At 37.5% G+C, this 12,988-nt stretch overlaps 1 protein-coding gene across 1 annotated transcript in view; it reads right to left on the minus strand.

Annotated features, from left to right (window-relative positions):
• PCNX2 (pecanex 2) overlaps positions 1–12,988 on the minus strand; it is a 147,816-nt gene that overhangs the window by 50,180 nt on the left and 84,648 nt on the right. The window contains exons 22-23 of the mRNA XM_071738991.1: positions 5,685–5,795; positions 837–964 (exon numbers count right to left, since the gene is read on the minus strand). Of these exons, the coding sequence (XP_071595092.1) occupies positions 837–964; positions 5,685–5,795 (239 nt within the window). The remainder of the gene's footprint in view (positions 1–836; positions 965–5,684; positions 5,796–12,988) is intronic.

Below are 12,988 nucleotides of genomic sequence, written 5' to 3' on the forward strand. Positions count from 1 at the left end.
TCCCATTGGTTCTGCCAAGTTTTGATTTGCCCAATTTTCACCTTGTGCCTCAGAGGTGTTCTGCAGCTGCCATAAGTTACTCATTAGTTACTCAGTAGTAGGTGGAGAAGAGCTCATGCACTGCCCAGGGCACAGTACTCAAAGGACCCCCTTCAGTCACTGAATCCAGCCCCTAAACTTGCAGACTGCTCAGTTACCCCTTGCAAAAAGGACCTCCATCTGCCTCCATCTCTCCTATTGGAAGCCCATTTACCAAAAGCTTTCAAATCCTACTGGATAGAAGGAGCACTTTTCCCAGGCTTTCAATATTCTGTATTTCCATCCTTGTCAAACTGAATAAATGGCAGGTAAAACCTGACAAAACTAACCAGTTCTTAAACCAAACTCCCAGATGAGAGGCAATGAATGCACACTCATCATCACTTCCCTGTTAGAGTTCCCTGCCACATCCCAAAAGATAACATTTAATCAGGATAGTATAAAATACATTAATGCAGGCTGACTTCTGGTGCCAAAGGCTTCACAAATTTAGTTCCTAACACTAGCTAGCAAACAAAAAAAAAAGGCTGACAACTGGGAGTTCTGTTTTTTTCCCCACAGTTTCATTACTGTACAACAAAAGCAACCTGACACCCCATCTGTAACACACCAATAATTGCTTAAATACATTTTCAGACATAGCCCAATAACCATGAAACTGTAAAACCCCAGACTCAACATTCAAAGCTTAACCTCTTGTTTAAGGATTACATTTGGAAAGAAAAACCTCCAGATATTAAACTAATGAGAGCAAAACCTTTAGAAATAGTAAGTAGAGAAAACTTTTCTTGTCTTACTTGTAGTTTTTCTCCCAGAACTTGACTGGTCTTGCATATGATGCGATAAAGATGACACTGCCAAGAAATGGACTCAGGGGTGTAGAAAAGACTGAAGAGGCCAGAGTTTGAAAAAAAAGCATAGCAGAGTCTGAAAATTGCAAGTTAAGGGAGCACAAACGATTTCATCATGCTTTTAAACCACTGTTGAGGCAGCTCTGTGAACTGATTATTTTCGCTCTTTTTTTTTTTTTTCGTGTGGTGTTATTTATTTTACCAAAGAGGTGGGAAGGAAAGGGAAGAGCAGGCAGTGCCAAATTGCCAATTACCAGCATATAATCAATGGCTCTTCAATACCACACAGAGGTGACATGTCTGAAGGGACCATGTTATTAGCAAGGTCACCCTGCCTAATCTCTGCCCAAGGACAGATGCAGCAGAGCATTAAGTGCCCTTTCCCAGCTACCTCCTGAATGCTTTATAACACAAAGTGCCTTTCAACAACAGTCCCCCCCCAAAATATCACTTTTTTCTTTTCAAATTCTTCTTTTTCTGTCTTCAGTCTTGCTCACAACATGTTTAGTATTTAATTCTGTGAGTTTCTGCTTCGTACTAGAATGATACAGTACGTGGAAAAAACAGATGTGCCTCTCTAGTCTAAATTGCTGGCTTAAAATCATGCTTTCATTATAGTTTTTACTGACAATTTAATATACCATAGTTACTAAAATAAATAATATATATATATATATGCACATTTTGGACTTTTTAAAATATACAGAAAATGAGAAGGTAAGGGCAGGGGAATAGCACGTATCACATATAAACATCAGAATGAATGTCTGAATCAATAGCTTACTTCAAAAGTTAATTCATATTCCAGACTGCTGGAAAGCAAGTTAGGAGATTAATAAGGATATTGAAAGAAATACACCTTGAAAGGAACATGATTAAAAAACTAAGCAAATGAAATGTTAGGCTTTAAATCTTCATGAATTCACACCATATCCGTGAAATCTCAGGGAAAAAATATCCAAGTTGGCCTAACAGATCAGTTTTCTTTCCTTACACCTTTCTTGAGAGGAAGGTGCCAAGTAAAGCCATGAACTAAGCAGCCACTATTAAAGTGCAGTGATCAAGTGCATCTCAAACTAAAATTAAAGTTGAATCACCCAATGACCACAGGCTTTTACCTCACCCTCTTACAATAACATCCTTTATGTGTCCCACAGTCTGAGACTTGATTAAGAACATTTTAACACATGCAGCATCATTTGTGGTACAATATTTCAATGAAAAGGCTTGCTAGCCATGCTTCCAAAGCAATACAAAAGATCTACAAATATCTGTCAAAAGATCTCTCTCAAATGCCTCAAACTTCCTAAAAGGGAGCTGTCTGCAATGGTGTCTGTGCATTAGTGAGCTTCCAAAATGAGTTGTCCTCAGTATCTTAAGTTCAGAAAGTTCAAAAAGCAAAAGAAAGAAGCAAGTGCATCAAAAATTTAAACTGTCCCATTACACTGCAGACATCATCAGTGCTGGCTGTGAAAGATGAACAAATATTTTAAGTACTGGGTAAGGGAAGGAGGCATGGGAGCTGCAGAGACAAAAAGAGAACAAGGAGGGCAGATAAGGACAGCAAATCAATTTTTTTAAGGATAGTTCCAATGTCATGACTGATCTATAAATTGCCACCATCACAAGGTAAGACATTTAAGATTCCACTGTGAACTGTGTGTAAGATGTAATCAGTAGCAATAGTTTCATTTTTGCTAGAAGAAATAATGCTCTGCTGTATGTATGCTGGAAAACATCTCCCATTTGTCTTTTGAAGAGAAATTTCATATATGTCAGTGTGTCATGAGAGCAAGGAACAGTAACAAACTCCCTTCCATACAGTTAATGTGCACAGGGGGCAATTATCTGTCATCAGGGCTTTTATAATTTGATTATTATTATTATATTGGGTAATTTTCTTTTATACCAATTACATACATACAAATTTTAATTACAGCTAAGTAGAAAATATGGTTTAGTGGTGGCCTTGGCAGTACTGGGTTAATGGTTGGCCTTGATAATCTTAAAGGTGTTTTCCAACCAAAACACTTCTATGATTCTACTCTATAAAAGAAGTGACAAAAATTTAAGAGGTGTGTCTTCTTACTTTCTGTCCCAAGTCAGTCTATTCACTATCAAGTCAATCTGTGTACTATTTTTGTTAGGTTACACAATACTGAGTGGAACTTGTTTCTTTGGGAATAATGGATTTTCCTTTAAAAAAATAAAATTTTGAGAAGAAGTAGCTAAAACCATTCAAATATGACATTTTGAGGATTATCTATTCTAATTAAAAAAATATCTGTTTAAATTCAAGTCAGCTTCAAAAAAAAGCTACTGAAAGACTGGCATTTTCAAAACGTTCCATCCCTTCTTTTAACATGAAACCATGAGGTAAGGCCAGTGCAAATCCTGTTTCTCAGAACCCACATTTTTAATTACAGCTATTATGGTTCAGAAACATTTCATACCTTCCAGGAACACAATCACTGAAAGATGAGAGACCTGAGTGTCACTGGGCTTCCTTTTCTGGTGTTAAGAGCTGTAACCCTCAAACAGCCAAAGCAGAAATCCTCATAGAGAGGATAATCTGAACCACAGAACCTTTCTTACCCACCTTGATTTATTAGGTAAAATCCCCTTTTGATTCCAAACTACACAGACTTTCTCAGTGTGCTGGGAATTATGGACACAAAACCTCGTGTTCCCCATGGGAAACACTGGGAAGTGAAGCTGCAGATTTCTCCTCATGCCAGAAGCCCATTCCTACTCTTTCAGGATTAGGAGGGAATTTGAGGGATTCCCTACCCTACCCAGAAGCCACAAAGCAGGATTAACTAAACCTATATGACTCCTAATAGATGGCTGTCTAAATTTCTGAAGATCTCTAATGATGGAGGCTCCACAAACTCCACCAGGCAAAGCTCCACTCGTGTTGCCCTTTGTGCCCTGGGCACCAGGATCAAATTCATTAAACTGCCCATAACACTGAACTCTGTGGCACAAATAATTAAATTGGAATTAAATCAAATCTGAGCCACGAATAATTAAGTCTGACAAAAAAAAAAAAAAAAAAAAAAGGCAAAAAAAAAAAGGCAGTTTTAGTGCCTCTTGCAAACTTCAGTATGCATTCGTCATGACTATTTGGAGGATTATGGTAACAACAAATAAAAAGGCAAAAAGGCAGAATTTTCTTTTTGTGGAAATAGCAACTGGGGCATTTAACCAGGATCTTAATTGCAACATTGCTTTGTAAGACAGATTTGCATTCACAATGCATATTATGAATATAAATAATGGAAAGGTAATCTAGATGACTTTAGCAATACCTGTGTAAGCAACCTAAGCCCTGCTTACTGAGCCACTTCCCCTTTTGCACAGCTTAATTGGCACTTTTATCAAAGTAAAGCTATCATTGCACAAAATATTTGTAACTAAAGGGAAATGTGTTGAAATATAACCTTAGTTTTTAAATGTTTTGTTAAATAATCTTACATAAATTTGTACAGCAATCCATACCTACAGCAGAGATGAAATTTTTTTGTTGTGGAATTCTGCCATAATTTTCTACGAATCACTCAAAGTGCTCAGACAGGTCACTGTTTTTATAATGCTTTCCTTTTGTAAATACATAATCTAAAGCTTCCCCTCCAGGAGTTATTCTGTCTGCAGTTGCCTCTGTCCAAGACTCCCATTTATTCTTCCTATCTAGAAACACAAACATAACCAATCCATGCTGCATATGATTCAATACATCACAGCAAAGAGCAGAGGAAAGAAATCACTTGAGGGGGAAAAAGCACCATGAGATGGAAGGGACAAAGTGTGTATATATCCAATTAACAGTACAAACAAAACTCTTTAGTAGGTCTGAACTACAGACACTCTTTTTTCACAGCTTCAGTTGGGATAGAAGGAAGGAATGAAAAGTTAGTCTCTGAAAATGCTTTAGGTGTCAAATTTGATCAGTTAAAATGTTTTATTTAAATTTTTTAACTTTTTTCATTTTTCTTTTCAAATCCAATTTCCAACTGAATTAGACTTCAAGCTGAAAAATTTTTTCTTCCAACAATCCAATATGTATTTTTTAACCTTACAGATAAGCAGGGGGTTATTGAACTCTGTGTTTAACCATATATTAACCATATCCACAAAAAAAAAAAAAAAAGTCCACCAGCCTTGAAACAAGCACTGAAACACTATTTCCAAAGCCCTGTGTTAGTGTTGATGAACATATATTGTTGCTCCTAAAACTGAGTGCAAACAAACATTAATAAGGAGAATTTGCTTCTCAGCTCCAAAATGAACAAGGGACATTAAAGTACTAAAATCCATCTGCTTCTGAAATGGAAAACCAAGCATAAGACAGTTGCAACAGAAATGGATCTGTAACTCAAATACTAACTAGAAACACCTAAGAATGTTACTAATATTCTAGAGCTCAGCAAAATGCCCAGCATCATCCCAAAGGAGCTCCTACATTCAAAGTCCACCCCAGTAGGAGCCAATATGTCAATCACTGTTTCTTTCTGGATGCACCCAAAGCCAGTGGTGAGGAATGTGGAAATGATCCTATTCCTGCAGTGATCTGCAGACCATATAGACCAGTTTGAGTCTGAGCTCAGTTTTCCACTTTCAGATGCCAATGCAGCCAAAAAACCAGAGAAAACACCATTTCTCAGGAGATGCCCCAAGTATTCTCTGACTTTAAAATAAGTTACATAGGAATTTTGCACCTTGTTCAAACACTGTGAAGAAATTACATCCACAAAGAGGAACTCAAGAATAAATAAAAACACATTTATAAAGGATATGAGGTATTGCAAAGAGCTGAGCAAAAACATGGAAGGATGATCCCCAGGCAATCTGCCAGGGAGCAATGTATGTCATGATGAACTGCAGCTTCTGCAGGAGGTCCCACAGCTGTAAAAAAGAAAAACATGGTGACTTTTTAGGCACTGAGACAGTTTCAATGCTAGTATCTGAAAGTGACACACTTTTTAGAATAGTGCCCTGGAATGAATATGAGATATATTGTATTATTAATAGGAATTAAGGTTTTATTTTAGTAAGGCACACAGGTATATTCTTCATTTGAAATTCAAACTTGCAAGGAGGTACCTTTATAACCACCATACTAAGATTGTTCCCAGGTTACCTTTCTTCAAAAGTCTGTCTGCTTTAAATAGAAAGTGGGAAAACAGGTTCTGATATTTGCTGCATATATCACAGTGCCAGTTCACACAGTCACAAGAGAAGAGACTTCAGGAGAAAGTGGATACAGGGAACAAAGGATGCTCAGTGTAAGACACACACAGCTCTGCACAAGGAAATCACTTATTTCTCAAGAACATGTTTTAATTTGTTGATTCAGTGTGAAACCATCACTATGTAAGCACACATTTGGCATTAATCATCAATTGTAGCTGCATATTCAAGTTCAAACCATCTTTGGTTTGACTTTGCATTAATAGTAATTTTTATTATTGGGGTACAAACTGAGAAACACCCTGAATTTACTTTTGCTTCCTGTAAAATATGCTTGGTGCTGCAACTACCCATTCAAGAATGATGTGTACTTATTCCCTAGACTGCATTTTTTTTTTTTCTGTTCTGCCAGCTCTCTTGGAATCAGGGCAAAACAGAACTTCTGTCTGCTCTGCATTGGGCCACCAGATCCATATTGAAAAGGAGGTTCCTGACAAACTATCAGGAAAGATTTCACAGTCAATAGACATCAGTGCTCAACACACACACACACGTTGACAGTGAAGCAGAAATATATGCAGTATTTTATATTATGCAGCATTTAATGTGCATAGAGCAAATATATGTTGAATTTCCTACAATAAATTTTTGCTTGAGTCAATGAAAAACAAGATATTGCCAACACCCTCAAAGCCATTGAAGCTTATTTACTTGTATAGTAAAAATGCTACCAGGGAATGTTCCCAGGCACTGATATTCTCTATCTTGTTAAATTGTTGGAAAGGTCCCTGGGAAGGTTTTGGTTTGGTCCAGCTGGCAGTCCCAAAATCTTCCAAGCAATCCCCAGGCATCCTTTTGAATGCCACGGTCCATCTTCAGGTGGCAGTTCCACACCTTCAACCTGCATCCAGGCTGGGACAGATGTTTGTTAGCATGGACTCAAGATTCCCCATGACAGCTTCTCAGGGACACAGCATGATCCCAGGGACACTGCATTTACCAGTTTGCTGACAGTCAGAGAGGATGCACCTTCCCTGGCTGCCTTGTTTCACCTGTCCTGTGAGTTACCACCCCCAGAGTAACACATGGTGTTACTTTGGTTGCTGTACCCACATCAGCATTGCACTGGGGAGATGCTTCATTGAGCTTCTCCATGAATAAATATTCATGGATGAATAAATAACTGCAGATTAATTGGGGAGAGGTAAGGATGACGTAGGAGCATTAATGTGTTTTGGTCTTTGTGCCACCAAACTATCACAAGAGCAGCCACAAACTCCAGTTACAACCAGTGCCCTGATAACTCCAGCCCCAAGTGGGAAATCTTCAGGCTGAGATGCAAGCAGTACCTCACAGTGCATATTTATTTTCTGTGCCTTGGCATGACTCAAAATAGGAGCAATATGCAAAATGCAGATTATGTTATCTTTTCACAGGCACATTATTTAAAGCCAGCAAAGCCCTGATAAAGACAAGATGTTCTGATCTCTTCAAAGCACAGCATGGTTACCCCTACTTTAGTTTAAGCATGACAAATTCAATCTTCTCAACTTTGTTTTCTCTCAAACATGCTACATGTGATTTGAAAACTACAACATTAGTTAAAGTAGCTAAGTAAAGCAGAACTGCAGCTAAAACTGATTTAAACCCTGTTTAGCTGGTTGTGATGTCGCCCTGTATTGCTTAATTTTTATTTATTTGAAATGCCTGAATGAACAGCTGGGAGAAAAATTATATGTGCTAAAAGATTTAAGAGGAGGGCTGGAAAAGCTAATGATTCAGATCTAAAACCTCAAAAGTGCAAAACTCCAGCAGGACCCAGAAAAGTTCCACCTCTTACAGATTGAAATCACAAAGCCATAAATCATCCCAACTGTGCTCAAAGCTCAGGGTTCATCAAAAGGTTTCCAAACCTCAAATAAAACTCAGGTTTTGCATTTGCTAGGAAACCAAATCCAGGAGGAGACCCTTCTGGCTTCCTGTTCCACTACACTGTTTTAGTAATTCTTTAATATTTAGAGGTTCTTGCAAAGCAGGGAATGGAGCTCAAGCTCCCAGCTGCTTCTAACAAGTCCTGCTGCTTCTACAGTCACCACTGCTTGAACTTGATTTTCTTTCTTTCAACACTTGCCTCTCAGCTGATGTTTCTACAAGACAGGCAATGGGGTTCATTTCCATTTGCAAGAACATGAAATAAATAGGAAATAGTAAAAACGGCAAAACAGAATAGTAAAATAGTAAAATAAATAGTAAAATGGTAAATAAAACACTGTAGTGAACCTCTTCTTGGTTTCCAAGAGCCTTGCTATGTTGCACCTAAAGGCCTGAAAATGTGTGATTTTCAAGCTACTGCTTTTCATTAAGAGTTCTCAAGTGCCTCTGATACCCCTGAAACAACTGCTTCCAGGGCACCTTCTGCAAAACACCAGGAGGGTAAAATGCCATTAATATTTTACATATCTAATTATACTTGCTAAAGGTGATGCCACTTAGCAACTGTAATACAGATGTTTAAGAAGGGGGGCTTGAAATGACTAACTTATTCTATTGTTAGAACCCTCTGAAACAAACTATTTCTCCATTTTTACACTATTTACATCAAGCTTTCCTCCTGTACCTGATTCAGGAACTCCAAGGACTCACAGTGCATTATTGCTTTTCTCCAGAAAGGAATTAAGGCTGTTCAATAAACAGGAGGAATCCTCAAAACCAGTAATTTTAACCACAACTGTGTTTCAGCTTCCAGTAACTGCAAGACTCGAGCTGGAGGGGAAAAACTTCAAGACAGCCTTTAAATCCTCAGGAAAAACATCAGATTAGAAAGGGTCAGAAAAGCCAAAGCCCTACTTTTGATCAACACTTCCATGGGACCTGATGGGACATCACAGCCCTTCTCCAATTCTGTAAAATATCCACTTTATCCTCAGTAAAGCTTTGGTTGAATGAAGGTAGGAACTTGCTCCCAAGAGGGTGAGGTGTATTTTTTAACAGCACTAGGTACAAAGGGGGAACCTTCTCATCTAAAGTGAAAAATACAAAAAAAATTAATCTGTGCTGCTTTTTGGTTCTCTCTTTATACCAGTTGCCTTGACGATGTATAAAATATTATTTTTTCATAAAGAATGCTGCATCCAAGTTCAGGATGATTTCTAGAATAATATTTTTATTATGCCTTCTTAGATCTTCTATGTTTTCTACAGTTCACTAAGCAGAAAAATGATGTATTATTTAAGGGACAAAGTTCTGATATTCCCAGATATGTGACAGTTTTGTAGAGTAAGGAGTTTTTAAGTCTTTGCTAAAAAGAGTTGGAATTATCAGCATATTCAATGACTTTAAACCAGAGGGTTCCCACTACTGTCAAGTGAAACATGTATCTGTCTTTCCTATTTATTTTATGTGGACACATATTTGATCATCTTAATCATCCTTAAGTCTTCTATGAGTTCTGAAGCCTCTACAGACCCCTGGAGCATAAGCTAATATTCTGCAGCAACACAGCAAAGGTAAGGACTTAAGTTTTCAGAGTTCTTTTCAAATACAGTTATTTTTTTATGAACTGTAATATTAGCAAGTAATATTACAAAATAAAAAGTAATGGATTGTTGCCAAATATTAAAAAAAATATTTTGTGAGTCTGAAACATCACTAAAATGTGATCTCCTTTATTCAGTTCAGTAGATTTCAGTAAACTGGGCAGAGATTAGCATCTGAATTTAAATGACACTGAATGTGAGATGGAGCCCATGCAATGCACTCAGCTTTTGGCAGCCTTTCTTTCTGTTTAGCATCTCCTGGGACTCTGTGTGGGCAGATTCCTTGGCAATACTGGGTCTAAATAATGCATAAACATGAACATTTTCTTGCTAAGCTTGAATTTCACTGTGTTTTATGAAAAGGATATGTATAAATTGGTTTTAAACATAAATAACTGTCATATACATACTACCACATACTCTGTACAAGAAAAATTGAGAGGTTAAAAAAGCTAAATGTAAAAAGCAATTATTTCTCACTTTGAACAGGTATTTCTTTATATATCTGTTTAGATCTTGAGAACTTGGGACAGATTTCAAATCAGATTCACATGGTAGGAGGGTACTCTCATTTTTTATCTTGAGCTTATTCTAATCAATAGGTAGCTCCGAATCTTGACAGTAAATTTTAATACCTACTGGAATTTTTTTTTTTTTTTTTTTTTTTTTTTTTTTTTTTTTTACTTTTTTTTGGTATGTCGATAAAAATTAAGATACATTAAGAGCTAAAAGTTGTGATCATGTATGTGTTTATGGATATGAAATTAAACTTAGGTGGAATAATTTTATTCTAGTTCAGAGCTTTGCTTTGCAAATAATTGACTTTCTGGTTTTTTATTAAAGCCAAACTAAATCTACATATGAAATCCTACAGAACAAGATATACTGGAAATGTTATAGGTTTTTAATGTTTATGTCTTAAGTTATTGTGACATTCTACTGGTGTATTTAACAGCACTATGTTTGAATCTCCCACAAACATTCTCCAACCTGTCTTTATTTGTATCTGCTTACAGAAATTTGAAGCTTTTATATTGTGAAGCTTTTCTATTTATTATTTTATATTCAAGCTCATTGTCTAACATCAATGTCTAATAGGAAAGGATGAAAATATCAAGGTTAGGATAGCAAACCTCAGAGGAATATATTCCCAGAACACCTCATTCAGCCCTTAGTGTACAAAACAGGCATGTTTTAAACAGTTTGAGTAAAAAGCCTCAAAAGCTTTGTATTTGTCAGCCAGCAGGCAGAAGCAATGATGAGGCCAATGCCAACAGGAGGATAAGAACCTAAGAGCCCTGGATCTGCCCATGGCAGAGCCTCTGTTAGCTGGGCAGCAAGGACACTGGGGAAGGGCCTGGGGTACTGTGAGAAAGGGCTCCCAGATTTCCTGAGGTGGGCAAAGAGGACAAAATCAGGGCTAATCAGCTTAATGGAAACAAACCAGCTGGAATTCAGCCTCTTCTGTGAAGCTGTCACAGGCATTGCTCCTGCCAAGACTGGACCTTCCCAGAAGTTTCCTTTATAGAAGCAGAGATAAAGAAAAAACCCAAAGTTGTGTGCTGGAGCACCAGATACTTGAGATTTCTTTTTCTGAAGATACAGAACTCTCTCAATATGAAGGCAGAGAGATACAATCCTCAGTGAGCCAGACAGAACCACGGGAGCAGGTGTACATCCCCTGCATCCCTGAGTCCATTCATCCCATTCCACAAGAAAAAAAACCACCAGAGAATATGAATTTTGGTAATAGAGTCACAAATGAAGTCTGACAAAGAGGTCAGTGATGGGAGGCTGAATGAAAAAAATTAATAAATTAAACTATTTCTCCAGTATTAAAAGGAAACATGAACTGTACAGAGCTCAAGAGAGTTCAGAAGTCGACGCAAAATACCACTGGAATTATCCTGTCAAATATCAGATGTAGCCCTGGGTATTTTACTCAGCAGAAAGTGTCTTAACAGGGTTTCTATGCCTGATATCAAAAGCTGAGGAAACAGCTGTGAGCCAAGAGGGTGCAGCTGATTAAGACATTGGCTTCCAGCATACACGAATGGCAAGAAATGGATTAAAGTATGAATTAAAGACTTAGTGCCAGAAGCTTTGATGTGAAACATCAGATTTAGAGAAGGATAAAAAAATCAGAAAAGGACAGGAAAGAGAGTGAGTCTTTTGTAGCACCCAAATCAATGCCACATGCCAACTAACCAAGAGTTTTATTGCCACAAAGGCAATAAAAAGATCCAAGAGGTTAATTACTTGGCTTCAACAAAGCACCAAGAAGGTCAATGCACTGGGAAGCACTTCCTCACAAAATGAAGGAAAAGAAGATGACATTAATTTCTTTCCTGTCCAAGGAATTGTGCTGTGGTTGTTGAAAGTTAAGCCTGATCAGCACAGGTTTGGTAGGGTGTTAGAAACTGGTTGTCTTAGCTGGAGTTACTTTGACATAAAGATCATCTTTCATAAATGTGTGACATGGGATACAATGGCAGAAAGAAATATACAGAAAGAGAAAAATTGTTGTAAAAATAAAAAATGCAGATTCCTTATTATCCGGAAAAAAGGAAAAATACCAGACAGAGAAATTGTATTCTTAAGTGAGCTCAGCAGGGGTAAGAGTACTTAGGCAAATGAATTCAGTGTTAATGAAGGCAAATTTAACAAGCTCTGGTTCTTTGATTATTTTGCTTTATGCATGAAGATAAATTCAGAACCCTCAGAGGACTTGGCTATGAGAAAATATAAGGTGATTTCATATTTTAGTATTGCTAATTAGTTCATCCACACACACACAAATTAAGAGGCCATTAAATTGTCTACTAGTAACATAGAAGACACTAAAAGAGAAAAGAAGCTTCAATCCATACATCAGAGGGTTAATGACACTGGTCTTATTAGCCCATCAAGATATGCATAGCAGGTAATTGGGTGAGCTTGGGGTGGCTTTTTAGGTCTTAAAGGAAGCTACACAGATTTGGCAAAAATCCATATCACAGCCTAGTATCACTTCTCAGTTGAAATAGTTGCTGGTAAATAAACCCCAGTTTACCATGGTTTGGCATAAAGGAACCTGCAACACACTGCTGGTTGCTCCCAGTAGTGTAGAGACTGAAAAAAAAAACAAAACAAAAAACCCACCAGTTGTTTGTTTTTTTTTTTGTAGTAGCTGAGACCATATCACAGCCAGAAGCAACCACACTCACACTACCAAGGTTTTTTTGCTGCCTTTGCTGCTTCAGCTCAACATTAGCATCACCTGAGGTTCCAAAAGTAGTTCAGGAAAACACTGTGACTTAAAGATGTCCATGGCACTGGATGCTGAGCTGCATCTTTAAGAGAACCCAGAAGAAGAGCTGGGGACAAGCCTTG

The sequence above is a fragment of the Heliangelus exortis genome, chromosome 3 (genome assembly GCF_036169615.1).
Source record: "Heliangelus exortis chromosome 3, bHelExo1.hap1, whole genome shotgun sequence".
Classification (NCBI taxonomy): domain Eukaryota; kingdom Metazoa; phylum Chordata; class Aves; order Apodiformes; family Trochilidae; genus Heliangelus; species Heliangelus exortis.